This window comes from Schistocerca americana, chromosome 5 (genome assembly GCF_021461395.2).
Source record: "Schistocerca americana isolate TAMUIC-IGC-003095 chromosome 5, iqSchAmer2.1, whole genome shotgun sequence".
Taxonomy (NCBI): domain Eukaryota; kingdom Metazoa; phylum Arthropoda; class Insecta; order Orthoptera; family Acrididae; genus Schistocerca; species Schistocerca americana.
Genome location: NC_060123.1, coordinates 559814752 through 559839618, shown reverse-complemented (window position 1 = coordinate 559839618; position 24867 = coordinate 559814752). Strand labels below are relative to the sequence as shown.

The 24867-nt window shown below is 41.1% G+C and overlaps 1 protein-coding gene across 1 annotated transcript in view; it reads left to right on the top strand.

The window, feature by feature from the left end:
* The first annotated feature begins 641 nt into the window (after nucleotides 1-641).
* Nucleotides 642-24867, top strand: part of LOC124615627 (probable cytochrome P450 6a13) — an 89405-nt gene continuing 65179 nt past the window's right edge. Inside the window, exons 1-2 of the mRNA XM_047143633.1 lie at nucleotides 642-757; nucleotides 23127-23423. Of these exons, the coding sequence (XP_046999589.1) occupies nucleotides 23204-23423 (220 nt within the window). The 5' untranslated portion in view covers nucleotides 642-757; nucleotides 23127-23203. The remainder of the gene's footprint in view (nucleotides 758-23126; nucleotides 23424-24867) is intronic.

Sequence of the window (24867 nt, the reverse complement as noted above, 5' to 3'; positions counted from 1 at the left end):
TTTTGCAGGGATTTTTGAAAGTCAGATTGCGTTGCGCTAAAAATATTGTATATCAGTTTAAGCACAGTCTTGTACAATTTTTCAAAGGGGACGTTTCAAATGGTTCAAATAGCTCTGAGCACTGTGGGACTTAACTTCTGAGGTCATCAGTCCCCTAGAACTTAGAACTACTTAAACCTAACTAACCTAAGGACATCACACACATCCATGCCCGAGGCAGAATTCGAACCTGCGACCATAGCGGTCATGCGGTTCCAGACTGACGCGCCTAAAACCGCACGGCCACACTGGCCGGCCTTTAATGTTTTAACTTGCATTTACTGGTATGTGTTTTATGATTGAGTCACATTTAAAGCTTATGCACGTTACCTTATTGTAACTGGTTCTTCTGATGTTTTCTTAGCACTGAAGATGGGCACACGTGACCGAAATCCACATACGTAATAAACATCATTTGCAACTTCTTGCTGTGCCCTTTCCTGCTTGATAAAATGATTTACTTTACTTTTTCGAGGTGATAATTAAGATTTTATGACTGCGTCTCGTTGTGGAAACAAGTGTGAAGTGCACCATTTTTCAGACATCACCGTGAAGAATGTTCGCTGAGCGTCTGGCGCAGCGCCAGCGTGTGCGCACGTGATGACGTGACGTGCCCGCTCCATTACAGCAGCGCGCCTCCTGTGGTAGGCAGTCGACTGGGAGCGTTGCGCTGCTGCACAAACTCTACGCCGCCGCCTGCTTTCCGAATGCAGCTTAGGTGAGCAAACTCTCTGTTTACACTCGGTTTTCGGGTGCACAGTGATCTCAGGACGGTTGAATACAGCAGTGTGCGCGTTAACCGCTTTGCAGATTATCTGTGAACAATAAAAAAATCTTAACAAAATCGAAACCTGAAGTATTCTTTTATAACACGAACAAGTACTTCCATTTATAATACACTGTTCGTCATATGACTCATCTCTTACTTCTAAAACATCGGGAGAGTTATACGAACTTTGTTCTGCGTACTCCAGTAACAGACCAATGCATTTCAGCGCCTCGACGTGCGTGGTGATGGGATCCTCTCTATTGCCTCCACTTCGCTCTCTTCCTTCGCCGAATTCACTTCGTTCGCACTATCCGTGATACCTACCTGCCCAAATCCCGTTTCACAGAGATCGCTGTTTAACCACTTGTGGATGCTTCCATCATCTACTTATTCGTACCAAGGATTCTGTTTCAAAACATACGTCAGACAAGAATAGTATCGCATTCCTGACTACTTCACCGATGTTTTGACCGTTAGAAAAATGAGAGACACAGTCGGAATATTAGTGTATGGAAAAAGGGCACGGAACAAAACTTGACGATTATCTCCCGAAAGTGAACAGAAAGCAACTAATAGGAATTGCAATTTTGTAAATATGTTGTCTCTTTCTGGCGAGTAACGCGTAAGTAATGCACTGGACTTTCAAATGCGACATGTGATAGTATTTTTTAAACAGCACTTTCCTGTAAGACTATTTGCACTCTGCATTATCTGTGTTTTTCTGTCAGCCACACAGTCTCGGCCCGCTTAACCTGAAAAATCGGGAGCAGTGTGTACCTAACTTTTCTTCTTTATTATTATTTAATTCCCCTAAATGAGATGGACTGGCAGATTTAAAGTATCTGCTCGTCAGTCGTACTGTTATTGAAAGTAATTAAGCTGGGTATAAACGTACTTGTACGAAAATGTGGTAAAAGAGTGCGAATTTCATGAATTGAATTAAACGATCTCCATTTGGCGATGGATATCTGGGATGGCGATTTAATGCAGCTGGCGATGTCGATATTGAAAGATTTTTAATTCGGTTCCACTACTTCAAAGCCGGCCAGTGTGGCCGAGCGGTTCTAGGCGCTTCAGTCCGGAACCGCGCGACCGCTACGGTCGCAGATTCGAATCCTGCCTCGGGCATGGATGTGTGTGATGTCCTTAGGTTAGATGGGTTTAAGTAGTTCTAAGTTCTAGGGGACTTATGACCTCACATGTTAAGTCCCATAGTCCTCAGAGCCTTTTGAACCACTACTTCAAGTAAAAAAAAAAAAAAAAAAAAAAAAAAAATCGGCTGTAATGGAATTGCGGAACAGAGAAAAAAGGTGGGAAGCTCGGTTGATCGCATAGGATCTTACTGCGATAATAGTGTAGAAGAGTAGGGATGCTGTGCAATATGGGATGGGGTTTGTAGAAGCTAGAGGGGGAAAAGTGAAACGGGTGTGATTCTGAAACTATGTAACTGTGGCAACAGTGTGAAATATGGATCGGTTAGTTAGTGTAGGTTGCAGCAAAATATGGGGTCGCTGAAAGAGATGGATGTTTTGGCGAACTGTGGTTAAGAAACAGATTATATCTTCGGTGATTAATAGTTCGTTAACCTGTTAGATCTCTAAACTATTCAGTTTGTCGCAGGATAACCGAAAAACATATCGTTCGATGATAGTAAACGACCATCGCACCAGTAAATGTCGCGGTTGACTGGGATGTTCCGTAGAACTTCAGTCGCGTCAGTGTGAAGACTTCGTTCACTCACATGAGTTGCTCAAATTTCCGTGGTAAACTAAGGGGAATGAGAGTATTGTGTCGTAAATATAAATAAATACGTGTCTTTTGAATGCGCGGAGAATATTTTTTTTTTGTGTTCGCGTGGTTGATGACAACGATGTAGGGAAGGGAGGAGTGAAACCCGGTGTTTACACATCAGTTCGTCTTTCCAGGAACGGCTTAAGTTGGTACCCAAACCAGAGGGCTGATCACCGTATTTGTTTCTCACGGGTGCGATGGAAAAATACAGGACCTATTAATAGTTGCTTTTAGGACACCAACATTAATGACTTATGTAGAAAACTTCAAGCTACCCGCATTCGGGAGGACGACGGTTCAATCCCGCGCCCGGCCATCCTGATTTAGGTTTTCCGTGATTTCCCTAAATCGCTCCAGGCAAATGCCGGGATGGTTCCTTTCAAAGGGCACGGCCGACTTCCTTCCCCTTCCTTCCCTAATCCGATGAGACCGATGACCTCGCTGTCTGGTCTCCTTCCCCAAACCAACCAACCAACTTCAAGCTATCTATACCACACTCGCTTTTCTGTTTCCTGTAATAGTACGGCACGTAATATTTCGGCATCTTGTTGTCATCTTCAAATGTTCATACGTTGTTATTATTGTTATTATTATTATTATTAGTGTAATATGCACTCCTATCAAATATTGTGCTTCTGCCGAGGGCGCCATTTAGGCTAGGTGGCGAGTTTTTGCTCCTAATAACAACAATTTAATATACATCAGTTCAATCTATCGTTTGTATGATTTGTACATTACGGCATGAGATGTGAATAGGCATCCGGTCGCAGGTTCGAATCCTACCTCGGGCATGGATGTGTGTGTTGTCCTTAGATTAGTTAGGTTTAAGTAGTTCTAAGTTCTAGGGGACTGATGACCTCAGAAGTTAAGTCCCATAGTGCTCAGAGCCATTTCAACAAACACAGGTTCACAATTATTCTTTACAAATGCCTTTTATTGGTCAAATGTTGTTATGTTATTCAGATGCTATCGATTGGTTCAGGTGTTAATATTACCAAAATTTACGTTACGATAAGTTATATGGACTACACAGATGAAAATTTTTTCAGAGTACTTTGCGCTTGTTTATGAAACAATCTTTCACCAATGGAGCACTGTTTGAAGAAATTTGCATAGTTGCTTTCTAATTAGAATAACGTGTCATAATGAATATTTTTCTCCTAATCTGATTAACACTCCCAGCAGAAATATTGTATTACAAAACAGTCACTGCTGCACAAAACAATGTAATGGTAACCTCTGATCACCTAAAGACACCAGCGAGCTTCCGAAACGCTTCGTGAGAAACTATTTGAAATAAAACAAAATGCCAAAAGCAAAAGACGTGTGGATTCCTACAAATTTCGTAAGACAGACACGAACCTTAACTAGTACTGTTGTAATATGCGTAAATTTAAGTAGAATATTAATAGTATCTTCTTGAGACACACATTCATGGTTGCTGTTCACTATTTTCTACGTATTTTGTGCTATACGTGTCAACAGACCATTATAGTTTAGAAAAAAAGTTTTATCTGTTTTGAATATTATCTGCGAATTCTCATTCGAAAATTATAAGTAATATCAAAAAACATCTAGAAACAGACTTTACTTGAAAGCAGCATCTAGCAAGAAAATACTGACGAAATGTTGTGTATAATAAACAGTGCTGCACACTCTTTTCAGAGAGATACCTTTATAAAGATATATCACATACAGGATAGCTCACACAATGATAGAACCTACATACATTGCACAGACAATGCAATGTAGGTAGCCATCAGTACCAAAGAAATAGATAAAAGAAAGTGATGGTTCAAATGGCTCTGAGCACAATGGGACTTAACATCTGAGGTCATCAGTCCCCTAGAACTTAGAACTACTTAAACCTAACCAACCTAAGGACATCATACACATCCATGCCCGAGGCAGGATTCGAACCTGCGACCGTAGCGGTCGCGAAAGAAAGTGATGCGTACTTTGTGTTCACATTTTGTGTAATTCTGAAGCGTAGAAACACTTGAGCTCTACTATCAATAGATACAAAACACATTAAAATGTCAAGTGTGAAACGGAGAACAGATTCAAATAGACTGTGTGTTAGCTCAGTTGTTTTATTAATGGGTTTTCTTACCAACCTCTACAGAGCGTTATTAAACAGTGACTCTGCATTCTTGGTACGTGATGTTTCGCAGGAAAACGAATGTGCATGCTATTGTGTTGGAACGAGAGTGGAGTGTAGAGGGGAGAGACGAAGGTTATCTCGTGGACCTGTCCCTCAAGGTCGCCATTAACACTAGCGGCTGAGGCTCAGGGCAAGCTAGCTGCGGAGTCCAGGCACGTTGCCGCAAGAGCTCGTGTCTTGCTTTAATTCTGACTTAACACTGGTCAGTTCCTATGACACAACGCTCCTTCCTTTGCGAAATGCAGAAAATTGTTAACACATGAACGAAGTATTCTGGTGAACTTACTTCCATGCGTGTTGTGCAGTGACTATTCCACTATCACAACTACTATTCGGGGCGGATGGGAAAAACCGACCACTTAAAACCCATACCACTATTTCAGCGAGAATAACCAGTATTTTTCGATATTTGTCTTGTCCCAGTTATAACAGGGCTTTTAGTAATAACTGGCAACAAAACCGCTATATCAATTTGCCATAGCACAGCATCGCAAATATTTTAGATTCTTTTTTAATGGGTAATGTTCATTCGTAAAATTTCCGTTGCTTAGAGCTATTGGGTTGCTGTAGAAAACGGTGAAAGCTACCAGTGTTATTTTAATAACAATGCCGACAGGTAGAGAAGTGCGACAATCACAAACATAAGAATCGCTGAGACCTTAATGTACCTCTTGCCATGTAGCGTGGCCGATCAAATGTGGTGTGCGCCCACGTGCTCTGTGCAAGACTTACCAATACTTCGTGTATTATTATTGCCAAGAGAATAATGTACGTGTTCCTTGTTGCTTGCCCTGTTGGACGGTATGCCTGTAACTGCACTGAGCAAGACCTGCCCTCGCCTGGTCTATACTGTAGTTTCATGCCATCTACTATCTAAATTGTTCATTTCAATGTTTTGAAAGAACAGTTTTAGTTTTGTCAGCAAAAATTCCTATTAAAAAGTAATAAATATATTTCGCTGCAAAATGTGTTTTACATTCAGAATAAAAATTCTATGCAAATATTATTTTCTGGCATTTCTATAGAATAATAAAGAAACGAAATTTTAAACATGGCTGAAGCAGCAACTGTTAAAAATCTTCACGGTAATTAAACACACCTTTAGAAAAGGATTGTTTAGAAATAGGAATAACTTCAGTAAAATCCATAGCTATTAACAATGGATACGACCCTATGTTAATTGACCAAATTGTTAGGAAAAAAACAGCTGTAAAATATTCAACCTCAGGAGATAACAGGGCGATAAGGAGTGAGGGTAAAAATCATATTTCTATTCCATTTTTGGGGAACGTATCATACAAGATAAGGAGACTTCTACAGAAGGAATACGGTTACAGAGTTGCCTTTTCCGTAAATAATAGTTTGAAACAAAGAGTGATTCGTATCACTGGGACACGGGAAGAACTTGGTATTAGATCCGGAGTTTACATAATTACTTGTAACTACTGCCCCAACTATTACGTTGGACAGACAAGTAGACCCATTAAAGTAAGATATAAAGAACACATGCTAGGTAAAAATGGGGAAAACGTGTAAAATTCCACGTTTGCTGAATATCTGTTGCTCTTACAACATACTCCATGTGAGCTGGATGACGTAGAATTGCTCCACGAAGTGAGTTAAGGTTTACAAGCTGGACCTGTTCGAGGAATTAGAAATTTCTAAACATCTATCTCAAAAAGATGGATTTATTCTTAACGAATAGGTGCAGCCTGGAAACAAAATTTTTTTGGATAGTTTCAAAGCCCTTCTCGCTCTGATTTAATATAGTCTGGTTGACTAGAAGCTAGTTTTCTTGTCTGTTGATGCTGGTGAGATGCTCCTTTACTGTCTTGTTGGGGTTTTACGTATTTTTGATTACTGTTGTTCGCGATTTTCGATGTGTATGTCTGATTTAAATAATTCTGTTATGTTTTTTATTTATGATGGCAGATGGTTTCGATTTTCTACAACATCTTGTTCGTTTTCGTTAGTATGTATCCTAGCCTTTAATTTTGCGCGAAATTCTTGCGCGTAACACGGGTGCCCTCTCTCGTTGGATATGTTCCTTAGCGCAAGCTTCACCTGCTTGACACTAGGACACAGCCAAATTGCTGTTCATATTTTCTATTGTATGCAAGTGTTTTAAATGGTTCTGATATGTTTTACTTATTAAGACAGAGGGTTTGAACTAGCACAACCTTTAAAAAATTTGGCGCGCATGAATACGTATCCCAGGTTTTAATGTGCGCGACTGTCTCGCGCATACCACAAGTGCCCTCTCTCGGTGAAACTGTCTGCCCTAGTGCTTCCACACTCTCTTCACGCTAGTTCACGGGATAAATACTAGTAGTATGCTGTGTTCGCATCGACCATCTTTTCATAATTATGCTGTGAAGATGGAGGTGATATTTTAATTTTAACTAGTGGTGCCGCCTTTCGCACGATTGTTTTATGCTAAACGATGTCAAAGTTAGCGTAAGGAGGGCTATGCGTGAAGCGTTCATTGAATTCGAAAGTAAAATTCTATGTACCGACTTGACAGAAAATCCTAGGAAGTTCTGGTCTTACGTTAAATCAGTAAGTGGCTCGAAACAGCATATCCAGACACTACGGGATGATGATGGCATTGAAACAGAGGATGACACGCGTAAAGCTGAAATACTAAACACCTTTTTCCAAAGCTGTTTCACAGAGGAAGACCGCACTGCAGTTCCTTCTCTAAATCCTCGCACAAACGAAAAAATGGCTGACATCGAAATAAGTGTCCAAGGAATAGAAAAGCAACTGGAATCACTCAATAGAGGAAAGTCCACTGGACCTGACGGGATACCAATTCGATTCTACACAGAGTACGCGAAAGAACTTGCCCCCCTTCTAACAGCCGTGTACCGCAAGTCTCTAGAGGAACGGAAGGTTCCAAATGATTGGAAAAGAGCACAGATAGTCCCAGTCTTCAAGAAGGGTCGTCGAGCAGATGCGCAAAACTATAGACCTATATCTCTTACGTCGATCTCTTGTAGAATTTTAGAACATGTTTTTTGCTCGCGTATCATGTCATTTCTGGAAACCCAGAATCTACTATGTAGGAATCAACATGGATTCCGGAAACAGCGATCGTGTGAGACCCAACTCGCCTTATTTGTTCATGAGACCCAGAAAATATTAGATACAGGCTCCCAGGTAGATGCTATTTTTCTTGACTTCCGGAAGGCGTTCGATACAGTTCCGCACTGTCGCCTGATAAACAAAGTAAGAGCCTACGGAATATCAGACCAGCTGTGTGGCTGGATTGAAGAGTTTTTAGCAAACAGAACACAGCATGTTGTTATCAATGGAGAGACGTCTACAGACGTTAAAGTAACCTCTGGCGTGCCACAGGGGAGTGTTATGGGACCATTGCTTTTCACAATATATATAAATGACTTAGTAGATAGTGTCGGAAGTTCCATGCGGCTTTTCGCGGATGATGCTGTAGTATACAGAGAAGTTGCAGCATTAGAAAATTGTAGCGAAATGCAGGAAGATCTGCAGCGGATAGGCACTTGGTGCAGGGAGTGGCAACTGACCCTTAACATAGACAAATGTAATGTATTGCGAATACATAGAAAGAAGGATCCTTTATTGCATGATTATATGATAGCGGAACAAACACTGGTAGCAGTTACTTCCGTAAAATATCTGGGAGTATGCGTGCGGAACGATTTGAAGTAAAATGATCATATAAAATTAATTGTTGGTAAGGCGGGTACCAGGTTGAGATTCATTGGGAGAGTGCTTAGAAAATGTAGTCCATCAACAAAGGAGGTGGCTTACAAAATACTCGTTCGACCTATACTTGAGTATTGCTCATCAGTGTGGGATCCGTACCAGATCGGTCTGACGGAGGAGATAGAGAAGATCCAAAGAAGAGCGGCGCGTTTCGTCACAGGGTTATTTGGTAACCGTGATAGCGTTACGGAGATGTTTAATAAACTCAAGTGGCAGACTCTGCAAGAGAGGCGCTCTGCATCGCGGTGTAGCTTGCTCGCCAGGTTTCGAGAGGGTGCGTTTCTGGATGAGGTATCGAATATATTGCTTCCCCCTACTTATACCTCCCGAGGAGATCACGAATGTAAAATTAGAGAGATTAGAGCGCGCACGGAGGCTTTCAGACAGTCGTTCTTCCCGCGAACCATACGCGACTGGAATAGGAAAGGGAGGTAATGACAGTGGCACGTAAAGTGCCCTCCGCCACACACCGTTGGGTGGCTTGCGGAGTATCAATGTAGATGTAGATGTAGATGCATACCCACTGCAGGATGTGATTGTAGTAAGTTACTAAAAGGTTTTGTGTTTGTAATACTTCGGTAATTTTCACGGTTACTTAAAGCTATAAGTGTTTGTTTTTCTCTTCTATCTCTGTTATGTTGCTGAGTTTTTTTGCTAATGAAGGTGTTTTCCTGTTCAGGTGTAATTTTGCTTCTGATGAAGGTATAGTTATATATACCCAAACCGTGGTCAAGGATTTCAGTAAATCTTTATCCTGCATCTGTTTGGCTGTTATAATTTACCATGAAGATAATAAAGAAAGAAAATTATGGCAACAGCAATAAATTACAAACTTAACAATTCATTTAAAGTTTACAATACAAAGCAGCCGATCTGCCGCCTGTGTTCACATGATGTAGTACGTCATCTTCCTTTATCTCGCTGTATTCTTAATGTCCAAATAGTGGTATGACCTTCGATTACAACGTGATTTTTTAGTATAGTTTCAAAAAAATTAGAAAGAATAAGAGAATACAGATTTATTGTGGTATTCAACTCATCACTTTTCGATAAAAGCGGCGGACAGTGCACAGACTGAATTTTATTTACTTATTTTATTTGTTATTATGATTCTACGTACCTTGAAACGTATAATACAGATGTCTGAGGAGTGTTAGACTTTTTCAGTCTTTGTTTGGTGTCTATGTTTATTTCTGAACATAACAGCAGTAAAAAGCCGAAAACCGATTCTTTTAATGATAACAGCCATCGCTATTGTTCTGGCGTACCAGCTTTCAGGCCACAGACGTACTCCTTACAGAACCCTCTGATACCAGACATTTTGGACAGAAGATGTTAACGGAAATGAATGTACTTCACATGGTGGGATGATTACTTTTGAAACTGACGCAAATGCAGAGATGTAAAAGCCCGAAGCTCGCTCACTCCAGCAAGAAAGAGTTATTAAAAGATATGTCTTCTGGTGTTCCGAAATGTCTTTACTGTGACCATTATGTAGTTACCGTAGAAAAAAACATAACCGGAGCATTCAAGGCTATGTGTCATTCAGATTAAACATTCGATATAATAGTCTTTTTTCAGATTCTGTTTTATCGTGAGTCAAGAACTGTTATTTACTTCGAAGCGCAGTTTTTTCTTTTACGTCAGAAAGACCATTATTTATTAAGTACATTGCTGCATGGTAACTTGACAGTTACAATCACAGAACTATTTTTAGCCTTCCGTGCAATACATACACACACAGACTCAGGAGACAGAAGTCATGGGCTACCTCTTAATTTCTTGTCGGATCTCCTTTTCTCCGGCGTAGTGCAGGAACTCGACGTGGCTTGGACTCAACAAGTTTTTTGGGAGTAATCCGCAGAAATGTTGAACCACGCCGCCTCTAGAGGCGTCCGTGACTGCGAAAGTGTTGTCGGTGCAGGATGTTGTGCACCGACTGACCTCGCGATTATCTACCATAAATGTTCCAGTGGATTCATGTCGAGCGATCTCAGTGGCTAAATCATTCGCTCGAATTGTTCGGAATATTCTTCAAATCAGTTGCGAACAATTGTGGCCCAGTGATATGGCGCAACGTCGTCAATAGAAAGTCAACCATTGTTTGGCAACATGAAGTCCAAGAATGGCTGAAAATGGTCTCCGAGTAGCCATTTCCAGTCAATGATTAGTTCAGTATGACTGTATTATAACGGCCAAAAATAGCCGAGACTCCGCCCATTATTGAAACCCATTTCTGAATTTACCAAGTTTCTCAGAACTTTCTTAGAAATGTTTCCCAAAAACATCGTTCAAGAAGGCACTTCTGTAGTGAAATAAGATGTTTCCCTGCGAGAGGAGTCTAATGTCATCAAAGAAATAATGAGCAGTGATACAGCACCTCAGCAAAATGTGTTTCTGCATTTGGAACTGGTGGGCAGTTTCCAACATCCTTCGAATATTAGTTGTTTATAGTTGTATTTCACTTTAAGCACTGAAGCTATTTTTTTTGTTTTGTAGCCAGCCCACGAGCGAAACGTAAACAGGCATCTCAGTTTACCCAGCTTATTACAGTGCAATGATCATTGGCGAAATGTGCACTATCTTAAAAAATTTAGTTTCGAGTTGTAGCATAACTTTCTCCTCACAAAAATCGAAGCTAATTGACAATAGAGAGCAACATATATTGTCAAAACTTGGACAGAATAAGAAAGGAAACCCACAGGTAATGACGAACAATCATTGTAATTTATAGTATGATACGGAGTATGTCTTACGGTAATTTTATTCACAATATCACCATAAAGAACTTCCATATGAGACTACTTCGGTCGTAAAACATAACCTATTTAAAAATGGTACTTAAAGTTGAAAGGGATACGATTAAATAGAAGAGCGATTCATTGTAACATTCTAGAGACGGGCAGAAGTGAATGGAAAAAGGAGTGGGAGACTGAAGATCTCCATAGGCGCACCTGTCAAAAGAAAAAAATTGTATGCTGAAAAATAATGGGATATGAATCCTTGCTCTACTGGCAATGAGAACAAGAGACTGTTCGTAATGACCCCCGTCAGACTGAAATTCAACCACTGCTGCTACTGTCGACAGTTCCACAAAATTCACGTTTGCCATCATCATACTGCGTTTATGGGTTTTGTGGGGATATCTAAGGCGTCAACCACACACAAAAATGCCATACCACTTTACTTTTTTCTCTGGCTACCCCAGGCTGAAGTAAGATTGGCTAAAATGAAACGAAACAAGAACTTCCCTCGCATATATCGATGCTGTTGGTAGCAACTGTAAACTGCACTTAGGACTCCTTTTAAAAGTTGACATTAAAAGATAAACCACCAGTTGTGCGCGTGAGTGGATATTTTATTTTGATCATTTACAAACTAGCTTTGTTAATGTAAGCCAACGGTCTTGCCGTAGTGGTAACACCGGCTCCCGTCAGATCACCGAAGCTGAGCGCTGTCGGGCTTGGCTACCACTTAGATGGGTGACCGTCGTGGTCTACCGAGCGCTGTTGTCAACCGGGCTGTACTCAACCCTTGTGAGGCCAGTTGAAGAGCAACTTGATTAAAGAAGTAGCGCCTCCGATCTAACTGACATACGGCCGGGAGAGCGGTGTGCTGACCACATGCCCCTCCATATCCGCATCCGGTGACGACTGTGGACAGAGGATGACACGGCGGTCGGTCAGTACCGTTGGATCTTCCGAGGCCTGTTGGACGGAGGAGTTTGTTAACCTGATATGAAGAGACCTTTCAGACATTGTCTTTATTTAAGCATTATCGTCAGTGTCAATGAAATTTGTTATTAAAGTACTTAACAACTTTTGAAAAAGACAGGCTGTAAAGGCAACCCTAGAAGTTTGAACTTGCTATATCGATGCACCCAATACAATTAGAAAGTATTTAAAAAACAAAATATAAGTTAATAAAATTTTCTCGGGCTTCCAGCAGCGTCAGGTGGCTAAAATCCCACGAGCTGCCGACCGAGCTCTCCTCAGTCGTTGTCAGTGCTACCAAAAATGGCTCTGAGCACTATGGGACTTAACTTCTAAGGTCATCAGCCCCAGAACTTAGAACTACTTAAACCTAACTAACCTAAGGACATCACACACGACCATGCCCGAGGCAGGATTCGAACCTGCGATCGTAGCGGTCGCGCGGTTCCAGACTGTAGCGCCTAGAACCGCACGGCCACCCCGGCCGGCTCAGTGCTACCACTTGACAATGACTGAGGAGAGCTCGGTCGAAAGCTCGTGGGATTTTAACCACATGACGCGGCTGGAAGCCCGAGATTTTATTAATTCATATCGCTGCGAAACCATGCATTCATACAAAATATAACTTATATAATATATTTTATTTTACATCTAAAAAAAGCACGATATATTCCCATTTTCATTTTTGGGATTACATACCTCAATCGGTAGAAACGGAACCCGTGTAAGACCACTTTGTTGTCTGTCTGTCCGACTGATAAAACTATTTTTTTCAGAAACTGATAGACGTATCAAGTTGAAGTTAAGTCACATATTAAGATCTAAGGTCCCTTGGCGGTGTAAAACACTCAAAACTTCAAAGTAAATGCAAAAAAAAAAATACAGAATTTGTTGTTGTTGTTGTTGTTGTGGTCTTCAGTCCTGAGACTGGTTTGATGCAGCTCTCCATGCTACTCTATCCTGTGCAACCTTCTTCATCTCACAGTACCTACTGCAGCCTACATCCTTCTGAATCTGCTGAGTGTATTCATCTCCTGGTCTTCCTCTACGATTTTTAACCTCCACGCTGCCCTCCAATGCTAAATTTGTGATCCCTTGATGCCTCAAAACATGTCCTACCAACCGATCCCTTCTTCTAGTCAAGTTGTGCCACAAACTTCTTTTCTCCCCAATCCTATTCAATACCTCCTCATTAGTTACGTGATCTACCCACCTTATCTTCAGCATTCTTCTGTAGCACCACGTTTCGAAAGCTTCTATTCTCTTCTTGTCCAAACTGGCTATCGTCCATGTTTCACTTCCATACATGGCTACACTCCATACAAATACTTTCAGAAACGACTTCCTGACACTTAAATCTATACTCGATGTTAACAAATTTCTCTTCTTCAGAAACGATTTCCTTGCCATTGCCAGTCTACATTTTATATCCTCTCTACTTCGACCATCATCAGTTATTTTACTCCCTAAATAGCAAAACTCCTTTACTACTTTAAGTGTCTCATTTCCTAATCTAATCCCCTCAGCATCACCCGATTTAATTTGACTACATTCCATTATCCTCGTTTTGCTTTTGTTGATGTTCATCTTATATTCTCCTTTCAAGACACTGTCCATTCCGTTCAACTGCTCTTCCAAGTCCTTTGCTGTCTCTGACAGAATTACAATGTCATCGGCAAACCTCAAAGTTTTTATTTCTTCACCATAGATTTTAATACCTACTCCGAACTTTTCTTTTGTTTCCTTTACTGCTTGCTCAATATACAGATTGAATAACATCGGGGAGAGGCTACAACCCTCTCTCACTCCTTTCCCAACCACTGCTTCCCTTTCATGCCCCTCGACTCTTATAACTGCCATCTGGTTTCTGTACAAGTTGTAAATAGCCTTTCGCTCCCTGTATTTTACCCCTGCCACCTTTAGAATTTGAAAGAGAGTATTCCAGTTAACGTTGTCAAAAGCTTTCTCTAAGTCTACAAATGCTAGAAACGTAGGTTTGCCTTTTCTTAATCTTTCTTCTAAGATAAGTCGTAAGGTTAGTATTGCCTCACGTGTTCCAACATTTCTACGGAACCCAAACTGATCTTCCCCGAGGTCCGCTTCTTCCAGTTTTTCCATTCGTCTGTAAAGAATTCGCGTTAGTATTTTGCAGCTGTGACTTATTAAACTGATAGTTCGGTAATTTTCACATCTGTCAACACCTGCTTTCTTTGGGATTGGAATTATTATATTCTTCTTGAAGTCTGTGGGTATTTCGCCTGTCTCATACATCTTGCTCACCAGATGGTAGAGTTTTGTCATGACTGGCTCTCCCAAGGCCATCAGTAGTTCTAATGGGATGTTGTCTACTCCCGGGGCCTTGTTTCGACTCAGGTCTTTCAGTGCTCTGTCAAACTCTTCACGCAGTATCACATCTCCCATTTCATCTTCATCTACATCCTCTTCCATTTCCATAATATTGTCCTCAAGTACATCGCCCTTGTATAAACCCTCTATATACTCCTTCCACCTTTCTGCCTTCCCTTCTTTGCTTAGAACTGGGTTGCCATCTGAGCTCTTGATATTCATACAAGTGGTTCTCTTCTCTCCAAAGGTCTCTTTAATTTTCCTGTAGGCAGTATCTATCTTACCCCTAGTGAGACAAGCCTCTACATCCTTACATTTGTCCTCTAGCCATCCCTGCTTAGCCATTTTGCACTTCCTGTCGATCTCATTTTTGAGACGTTTGTATTGCTTTTTGCCTGCTTCATTTACTGCATTTTTATATTTTCTCCTTTCATCAATTAAATTCAATATTTCTTCTGTTACCCAAGGATTTCTATTAGCCCTCGTCTTTTTACCTACTTGATCCTCTGCTGCCTTCACTACTTCATCCCTCAGAGCTACCCATTCTTCTTCTACTGTATTTCTTTCCCCCATTCCTGTCAATTGTTCCCTTATGCTCTCCCTGAAACTCTGTACAACCTCTGGTTCTTTCAATTTATCCAGGTCCCATCTCCTTAAATTCCCGCCTTTTTGCAGTTTCTTCAGTTTCAATCTGCAGTTCATAACCAATAGATTGTGGTCAGAATCCACATCTGCCCCCGGAAATGTCTTACAATTTAAAACCTGGTTCATAAATCTCTATCTTACCATTATGTAATCTATCTGATACCTTTTAGTATCTCCAGGATCCTTCCAGGTATACAACCTTCTTTCATGATTCTTGAACCAAGTGTAAGCTATGATTAAGTTATGCTCTGCGCAAAATTCTACAAGGAGGCTTCCTCTTTCATTTCTTCCCCCCAATCCATATTCACCTACTATGTTTCCTTCTCTCCCTTTTCCTACTGACGAATTTTAGTCACCCATGACTATTAAATTTTCGTCTCCCTTCAGTACCTGAATAATTTCTTTTATCTCGTCATACATTTCATCTATTTCTTCATCATCTGCAGAGCTAGTTGGCATATAAACTTGTACTACTGTTGTAGGCATGGGCTTTGTGCCTATCTTGGCCACAATAATGCGTTCACTATGCTGTTTGTAGTAGCTAACCCACACTCCTATTTTTTTACTCATTATTAAACCTACTCCTGCATTACCCCTATTTGATTTTGTACTTATAACCCTGTAATCACCTGACCAAAAGTCTTGTTCCTCCCGCCACCGAACTTCACTAATTCCCACTATATCTAACTTTAACCTATCCATTTCCCTTTTTAAATTTTCTAACCTACCTGCCCGATTAAGGGATCTGACATTCCACGCTCCGATCCGTAGAATGCCAGTTTTCTTTCTCCTGATAACGACGTCCTCTTGAGTAGTCCCCGCCAGGAGATCCGAATGGGAGACTATTTTACCTCCGGAATACTTTACCCAAGACGACGCCATCATCATTTAATCATACAGTAAAGCTGCATGTCCTCGGGAAAAATTACGGCTGTAGTTTCCCCATGCTTTCAGCCGTTCGCAGTACCATCACAGCAATGCCGTTTTGGTTAATGTTACAAGGCCAGATCAGTCAATCATCCAGACTGTTGCCCCTGCAGCTATTGAAAAGGCTGCTGCCCCTCTTCAGGAACCACATGTTTGTCTGGCCTCTCAACAGATACCCCTCCGTTGTGGTTGCACCTACGGTACGGCCATCTGTATCGCTGAGGCACGCAAGCCTCCCCACCAACGGCAAGGTCCATGGTTCATATCACATTATTTATACCCAGAAACTCACTTATGCAAACCTAAAAGGCACTTTCCGTTAATCTAGAACCATAAAATTTGGCAAGAAGCAAGGTTTCACAGTACAACCAAAGGAAAAAATCAGGAAACTGTTGATTTGTAATTATAACGTAAGTAAAAAATTATCCGAGTATCTATCACGTTAACACTCCGTTTTCTTAGGATTGGGCAGACGTACATCTTACCTGTACCGGTAACAGGCAAAAATCGTTGGGATTCTCAATTTTCAGGTTGGATAAATCACCTATTATACATAATTAGGTTTATATGGAACCCTCGGTGCGCGAGTCCTGCTCGCCCTTATCCTGATTTTTTTCAGTACGGTAAGGATACTTCTACCTAAATTTCACCGTTTACTCCCTATTCCATGTATTTTCCCCCATTTACGCACCTTCCCATGCCAAATATATGACATTCACTAGAACACAAAACATAATTACTGCATATCCTATATTTCATATGGTACATTTTTATGACAATCGTCAAAATTCAAGAAGACAATGCTTTTGAGGAAATAGTATCTAAGAAGACAAGCATTTCTCTTGTATTAAACCCAAAACCAAAGTAAAGGCAAACAATTTTCACCATGATCCCAAAAGGCAGTGATTAACACAGTCCGTTAAATTGCAGTTTTCTTAAGTTTTTAATAAACGGAACGCATTATTGCATTTCTGCATTGGTTAGAGTGCAATCACCGCGTATGTTGTTCGGCGTAACACCAGTATTCCTGATCGGCACTGCGGCGACGGGTTTCTGTGTTGCGTCCGGCGTACGCAGCTGACTGCTCAGCGTGTCGCGTCGTGCTGTGACACAAGAAGCAATTAAACGCATCCGCCTTGCCAGGGTCACTCATTCCGCACTTCCTGCCGAGCGAGAAAATAACCGTTCACTACCGTCACGGATACCGCGGAACTTTTCATGCGTTTTACATTTTCCTATTTTTGTGTTATTCAGACAAGATTTGAAAATTGCTCATCTACATCTACTCTACATCCATACTCCGCAAGCCATCTGACGGTGTGTGGCGGAGGGTACTTTTGAGTACCTCTATCGGTTCTCCTATTCCAGTCTCGTATTGTTCGTTGAAAGAAAGACTGTCGGTGTGCTTCTGTGTCGCCTCTAGTCTCTCTGATTTTACCATATCCTCATGGTCTCTTCGCGAGATATACGTAGGAGGGAGCATATACTGCTTGACTCCTCGGTGAAGGTATGTTCTCGAAACTTCAACAAAAGTCCGTACCGAGCTACTGAGCGTCTCTCCTGCAGAGTCTTCCACTGGAGTTTATCTAGCATCACCGTATAGCTTTCGCGATTACTAAATGATCCTGTAACGAAGCGCACTGCTCTCCGTTGGATCTTCTCTATCTCTTCTATCAACTCTATATCAGATATTAGTCAACTACTTGCCTGGTCTATTCGTGCATGGAGCGAAAGAAGAATGTTTATACGCTTCCGTTTCCAGGTGCTCTCATAATCCCACGTTATAGGTATCCATTCCTACTTATTCAATCTAGATTTCCCCTCTATTTAAATTTAATGGTTTCATGGTTTAAATTCCTTGGTTAGTCTCTTTCTATGCATTCTTGTAATGTGCTTATAGCATATTTCTTCCGTGGCCTCGAAGTTTTATTTTTGAGCTACAGATATTCGTTTCTTTCATAATATCACTGTTACTGTCCGAACTACATTATTTTTCTGTTTTAATTAATCTCTTCTCAGATATTATAGTATGGCTTTTCTGTTGCTTGTTTGTAACCAATAGTTCGTTTCTACATAACGCCGTTTGAACCGCAACTGTTTTAAGTTTTATACCTTTTTTCCGTTTTGTCTCATAAATATCCATTTGGCATTCTTCACATATCAGCGAACTTTGACGGAATTTGTCTATATCATTTTCTCATTCGCAATTGATATCGGCGGCTCATTAAAGTAACTAATTTTTTCTCCGTTTAATCATCTTTTATTATTTTTCCTATCTCCAATAAAATCGAACGTTTGCTTATTTTTCTATTTGATTTTACATAATATTTTAAATTACGTAAGGACATAAATAATATCTTCAGAGAGCTGCAGCAATCCTTAGGAAATTTTAACTACATCTCTACATCTACATCCATACTCCGCAAGCCACCTGACGGTGTGTGGCGGAGGGTACGTTGAGTACCTCTATCGGTTCTCCCTTCTATTCCAGTCTCGTATTGTTCGTGGAAAGAAGGATTGTCGTTATGCCTCTGTGTGGGCTGTAATCTCTCTGATTTTATCCTCATGGTCTCTTCGCGAGATATACGTAGGAGGGAGCAATATACTGTTTGACTCCTCGGTGAAGGTATGTTCTCGAAACTTCAACAAAAGCCCGTACCGAGCTACTGAGCGTCTCTCCTGCAGAGTCTTCCACTGGAGTTTATCTATCTCCATAACGCTTTCGCGATTACTAAATGATCCTGTAACGAAGCGCCCTGCTCTCCGTTGGATGTTCTCTGTGTCTTCTATCAACCCTATCTGGTACGTATCCCACACTGCTGAGCAGTATTCAAGCAGTGGGCGAACAAGCGTACTGTAACCTACTTCCTTTGTTATCGGGTTGCATTTCCTTAGGATTCTTCCAATTAATCTCAGTCTGGCATCTGCTTTACCGACGATCAACTTTATATGATCATTCAATTTTAAATCACTCCTAATGCGTACTCCCAGATAATTTATGGAATTAACTGCTTCCAGTTGCTGACCTGCTATATTGTAGCTAAATGATAAGGGATCTTTCTTTCTATGTATTCGCAGCACATTACACTTGTCTACACTGAGATTCAATTGCCATTCCCTGCACCATGCGTCAATTCGCTGCAGATCCTCCTGCATTTCAGTACAATTTTCCATTGTTACAACATCTCGATATACCACAGCATCATCCGCAAAAAGCCTCAATTAACTATTATGATCACAATTGCGAAATAAACTCTATTATTAGAGATTTCAGTCGTTGTGGACCACTTCAGATTTTTTCATTTTCTTTACAATGTGATACGTAAATTTCCTCCCTCTATATAAATCTCGACATTAAAGTTTCAATTAATTTTAATGCTGAGACTGTCGTACACAACGATGAAGCTGACGAGCTATACCGGAAGGAACCTGAAAAGATTGGGTGGGCCGTAACGGCCAAATACGGTGAGCATACATTCCATTTCGCAACTGTGACTAATTATAATAATTATTATTAAAATATTTCACTGAGAAGATAGATTTCTTGTTCGCTGTGGTCTTAACTTTGTGTCAATGTTGTAATATACTATTTTGTATTTATCAATACATATCTAGCATTACGGTCTCCAGTGTAACATTTTGTGTATTATTATCACTTATTGATGTCTTTTATGGGCTACATTTAGTAAGTTTTTGCCTGTGTATTTCCCATTCTTATAGTCAGTTTTCTGCTATATTAGCTGAAAGTCTGAAAACAAAAAGAAAGAAAGGAAGCAAACATATAACAGCAAAAGAGTGTCTGTAACTAAGAAAATAAAAAAAAATTGACCATATGTGTATCTGAACTTTTTTATTTCTTTTGAAGTCCACTGTCCATCCCCCAGAGGATTCCCACATATTAGTAAACACCCTACGAAATTTGAAAATGAACATTTTTTTTGTCACCATGTATATAGCTCGCAAACGTTTTCCAAGAACTTGAGAAAAGAAACTTTCACGACTGTCGCTTAAGTGCCTAAAGGCTTAAGGCCCTTCAACAAAAGCATCTTTGGCCGAGCGACCAAGACAACTGGATGGGAAGCGAAGGACCCATGTTCGATTCCTACATACATTCTATGGTTTTTTCATTTGTATTTTTCCCATTGTCAAAATATGTGGGAATAGGAGATTTAATAAGATAAATAAATCCAAAACGAATAAGAACAACGTGAGTAAATAAAATTCTCAAACAATTTGGATGAGTGATGAAGAGAAATTGTAATCCTAGTAGTTTAATAATCGACCTTCTATTCACTCTGTTACATATTCTCACATTCCTTCGAACAACTAGGTGAGTGATACTGATCATATAACCATTTGAAGCAAATATATTCGCTTCATCAAGAAAATCTGAGGAATACCATCATCTAGCAACTACATCGTTCCCAAGATTCGTTGGAAAATGACTCATGTTACATTTAAAATATTTTTCTCTCTCTTTGCCGCTAACCACGAATACGATAACATTCAAATATCGATGCTAAAACTTGATCATAAATGATGCCATGGATCGTTATTGTCTCCGCGCAGTTTTGCTATCCCCACTGGGTTTCCAGAAGCGAGTTGTAGTTATGAAACCCCGAAATAAAGCAGTCCGTGGTCCCATGTGATGAAATTTGGAGGTATCTTCCTTGGAGTTGTTTTCATACAGTTAGGATTAAAATCATAATTCTTCAGTAACCGAACTTGTTTGAAAAATTTGTTTAATTACCACTGAAGGGCTAGGGAGTTGGTTGGGGAGTGGTAAGTTGCTGGGCCAATAAAACTGTATACATTTGAATAGTAGTTTATCATAAAAACACAGTTTAACTCTTTACAATCAGTAAAATAAACAATTTAATAGCGAGAGCACTGATAAGTAAATCAAACTGTTAAACCCCAAGGCTCAAGACGTCGATTAATACAATCCTTAAATCGCATGGTTGCAAGGTCGTAACTAAAAGGAAACTCTCCCCACTTTCGCAGACCTACAAATGAAATCGCCTTCCTTTTCTTACCAAAGTAATTTAAAGTACTAACCAGTATCATCACCAATTATTAGTTGCCACACAGCGTTCCTAGTTAACAGATAGTTACGGGTCAAGAACTTCAATTAATCAAATAACTTAGCAAGTCCACAAATGGCTGAAGGCCCAATGATAAATGCTTACCACGGCGAAACCCTTTCAAGTAATTAAATTTTACGCACTTCATTAAGAAACAAGATGCCTCGTCCCTAAACACCAGCTTACAGCAACACTAATGATCTTAAGTGATTAAAATTTAACTTCTCAGAAAGCGTTAACCATTTTTAAGACGGATACGGGATAACAGAAGCAGCGGCCGGCGGCCACGCGGACAAGTTTTACGATGGGTGAAGGAGCGTCAGGATTTACACGAAATTTGGTTGCGAATACAAGAAGCCTATTAGTAACTATCTTACGGGGCTTTAAGCTTGCATACGAGGGTTGACTGAAAAGTAATGCCTCCAACTTCGTAACTCTCAACAGTTGGCAGCATTGGCGTGCTGCAGGTACTGGCTTGTTCCGTAGCCTCTTCTCTACAGCTGCAATTGGCGAGAAGCTTTAGCATTGAACAGTTGTGTTGTTACAGTGTAAAGTATGCGACCCTGCGCAGACGGTCGGTCAATGCGATTTCAGCAAAGTGAAGTCATTGAATTCTTGACAGCAGAAGGTGTCACCCCAAAGGAGATTCATCAGAGAATGAAAGCAGTTTATGGTGTTGATGTAAGTACTGTGCGTCATTGGACGAGTAAGTTTAAAGTTGTTGAGGTGGGAACATATGACCTGCGTGATAAACAAAGAGTTGAACGTCCTGTGACAACAACCACCGAGTTTAACAAGCAAAATGTTGGCAGTGTGTTTCAAGACGATCGTCGGATCACTGGGAGAAAATTTGCAAGCACAACCGGCATTTCATAAGAACTTGTGGGTCACATTATTGCTTTGCTTGGCTATCGACAAATCTGTGCACGATGGGCACCCCGGATGCCGACTCCTGAAATGAAAGCGCACTGACTTCCATCTGTTCCCGATAGTGAAAGTCGATCTGCAGGGACATCATTATGCTTCTGATGAAGACGTTAAGAACTGTGAGACTGTGGTTGCGGAAACAAGAGTGTCGACTTCTTCCGTGACGGCTTCAGAAACCTTGGCAGAAATATATCCAATTGACGGGTGATTATGTGGAAAATGAATATTGGTAATTAAATATCACATTCTAAGGATTATTTCTGCGTTTGACTTACTAAAATATTCCCATCCAAACCCATTGCTTTTCACTCAACCCTCGTACAAACATACCACCGCGGGCAAGCAGGCTATTAGCCTTATAACCACAATGAGCCTTAACGCGCAGTGGCCGATCAAAACTCCAGGTACGAGGCGTGAAGTCTGTGAGACTCTCACGGCAAGTTGCCTACGACATATGTATAAATCGCAGGGGAAACTAATTGTAAATATTAAACTCCCTTAGCCGACATCATATAAAATTGAAACACAGAACGCCAAAGTACGACAAACAATCTTAGAAGATACAGACAAGCGAACAACAGCAGTAACCGATCAAATACAAATGAAGAATTAGCTAACCCGGCGTGCAGAAACACCAAAAAACAAACACAATACAATTATTGCACAGGTGGTTAGTTGGACAAACAAGTAATAACAAGTAATGCAGGTCTGCTAGATTCAGTTGGCCAGCTGTCTTACGAAAATAGACACCATTTCTACAGATTTACGAGAATTTACATTATTACAAATGATCTGATAAAAGCCATAATACGAAGTAAAGCACGCATATGTACTGTTGCGGACTCTATATCAGTCTCTGATTGACTACTTTGGGTCTGCGGACATTATGTTAAAGGATGCTGATTCAGAGAAATCTGTTGTAAACTCTATAGCACAACGGTATGGCGTGTCTCTTCGTGTTTTGTTCACAGAATTGAGGGAGCAGTCAAACCTCGCCGTCCGTCCACGTAAAGGTTAGCTGGAGGCGTGTTCCTTGGAGGCGGCCATCATGAGCGTGGTACTGCAGTCGTGGCTGGGGGACTTGGCGGCCGTCGCACTGGTGGTGTTGGCGGCGGCGTACGTGTGGTTCTCGCACAGCTTCACCTACTGGACCAGGAGGGGCGTGCCCCAGAGACAGCCGCAGTTCCCCTTCGGCAACGTCAGGCAGAGCCTCTTGGGGCAGACACGCTTCGAATTTGTGGTGCAGGACATTTACAACGAACTCAAAGGTACTGGACCTTGTCGTGCTTTTATATTGTCACAAAGCAGCCACTTCTGATCCAATGAATACATGCAGCTTAAAGCAACAGTACACCGAGGAGCTCTCGAAAACACGTCGTTCTTGGTAGGATTTGTTGCAACAAAATTGCGGGAAACTGCATGTATCTGGTTAAAGAATTGCTATATTACTACCCTTTTCACCACTTCTTCAACCACGTATGAGTTAGACACATATGTTGAACACACCTGCCTCTTCCCTTCTGTGTGGTTATCTCTTTCTCCCCCTGTCTGTCATTCCCATCTTCCCACCTCTGTCTGTCTATCTCCTTCTCTCCATTGCGTCTGTCTTCTACTTCCACTCTCTTTGGCCATTTCTTCCACACCCTCTCTGACCATATCTTCCTCAACCATCTCTCTGTCTGTATCCTTCTCCCCATCTCTCTTTCCATCTCCACCTCCCCCTCTTCCTTTTCCATCTACCCACTACCCCTCCACACCTTCCACCTGCATCCCCCCCTCCTCCCCTTTCTCTGTCCGGTCCTCCTTCACCTCACTCAGTCCATCTCAAGCTGTCCCTAGCCATGCTCAGTGGCATGTGTAGCCCCTGGAGTAAAGTAATGGAGACAGCTGCGACTTATTTCACTACAGCTCCCACAACATGCCTGTCATGCAGGACAGTCTACACATCAAGGGCTTGAATACCATTTATTTCACCCTGATGTACAGGTCACCACTCAAATCAGGTCTATAAAGCAGTCCCATACTATTCCAACACAACATGCATGTCATGCAGGGCAACCTACATGTCAGGGCCAGGGAAACCGTTTCTTGACCCTGACAGGTAGGCTGTCTTGCCAAACAGGCACATTTCTCTCCAAAAGGCATTGTTATTGGTAGGACTGGTGTAATAAATTTCTGGTTAAAAACTTATTGTATTACCAGCCTTTTCCCCACTGCTTTGCCTGCGTATGAACTAGACACATATATTGAACACAACACCTCCTCCCCCTCTGTGTGTACAGTTCTTCCTCCCTCTGTCTGTACACCTCACCCTTCCACCTCTGTCTCTCTCCTTCTCCTCGCTCGGTATTTCTTCATCTCATCTCTGCTCCTGCCAACACAACATGCCTGTCGTGTAGGACAGCCTACATATCAAAGGCCGGAAAAAGTACTTTTTTTCCTGTATCTCCGCTCCTACTGGAGCCTGGAGGTTATAAACCTCACAGTGCTGATACTCGAGAGGCCTACTGTTTCTGTGTCACATTTGGTTACAATTGATTTGGGAGTTTGAGAGATCACAAACATATATATGTACATATATACATACACCCTGATTTGTATTTACAACAGATAACTTGCATATTATGAAAGTATATCCTTTCATGTCATCGGCGCATTAAGGATACATTAAAAATGCATTGTTCTTGGAATTATTTGTTAAAATCAAACGCA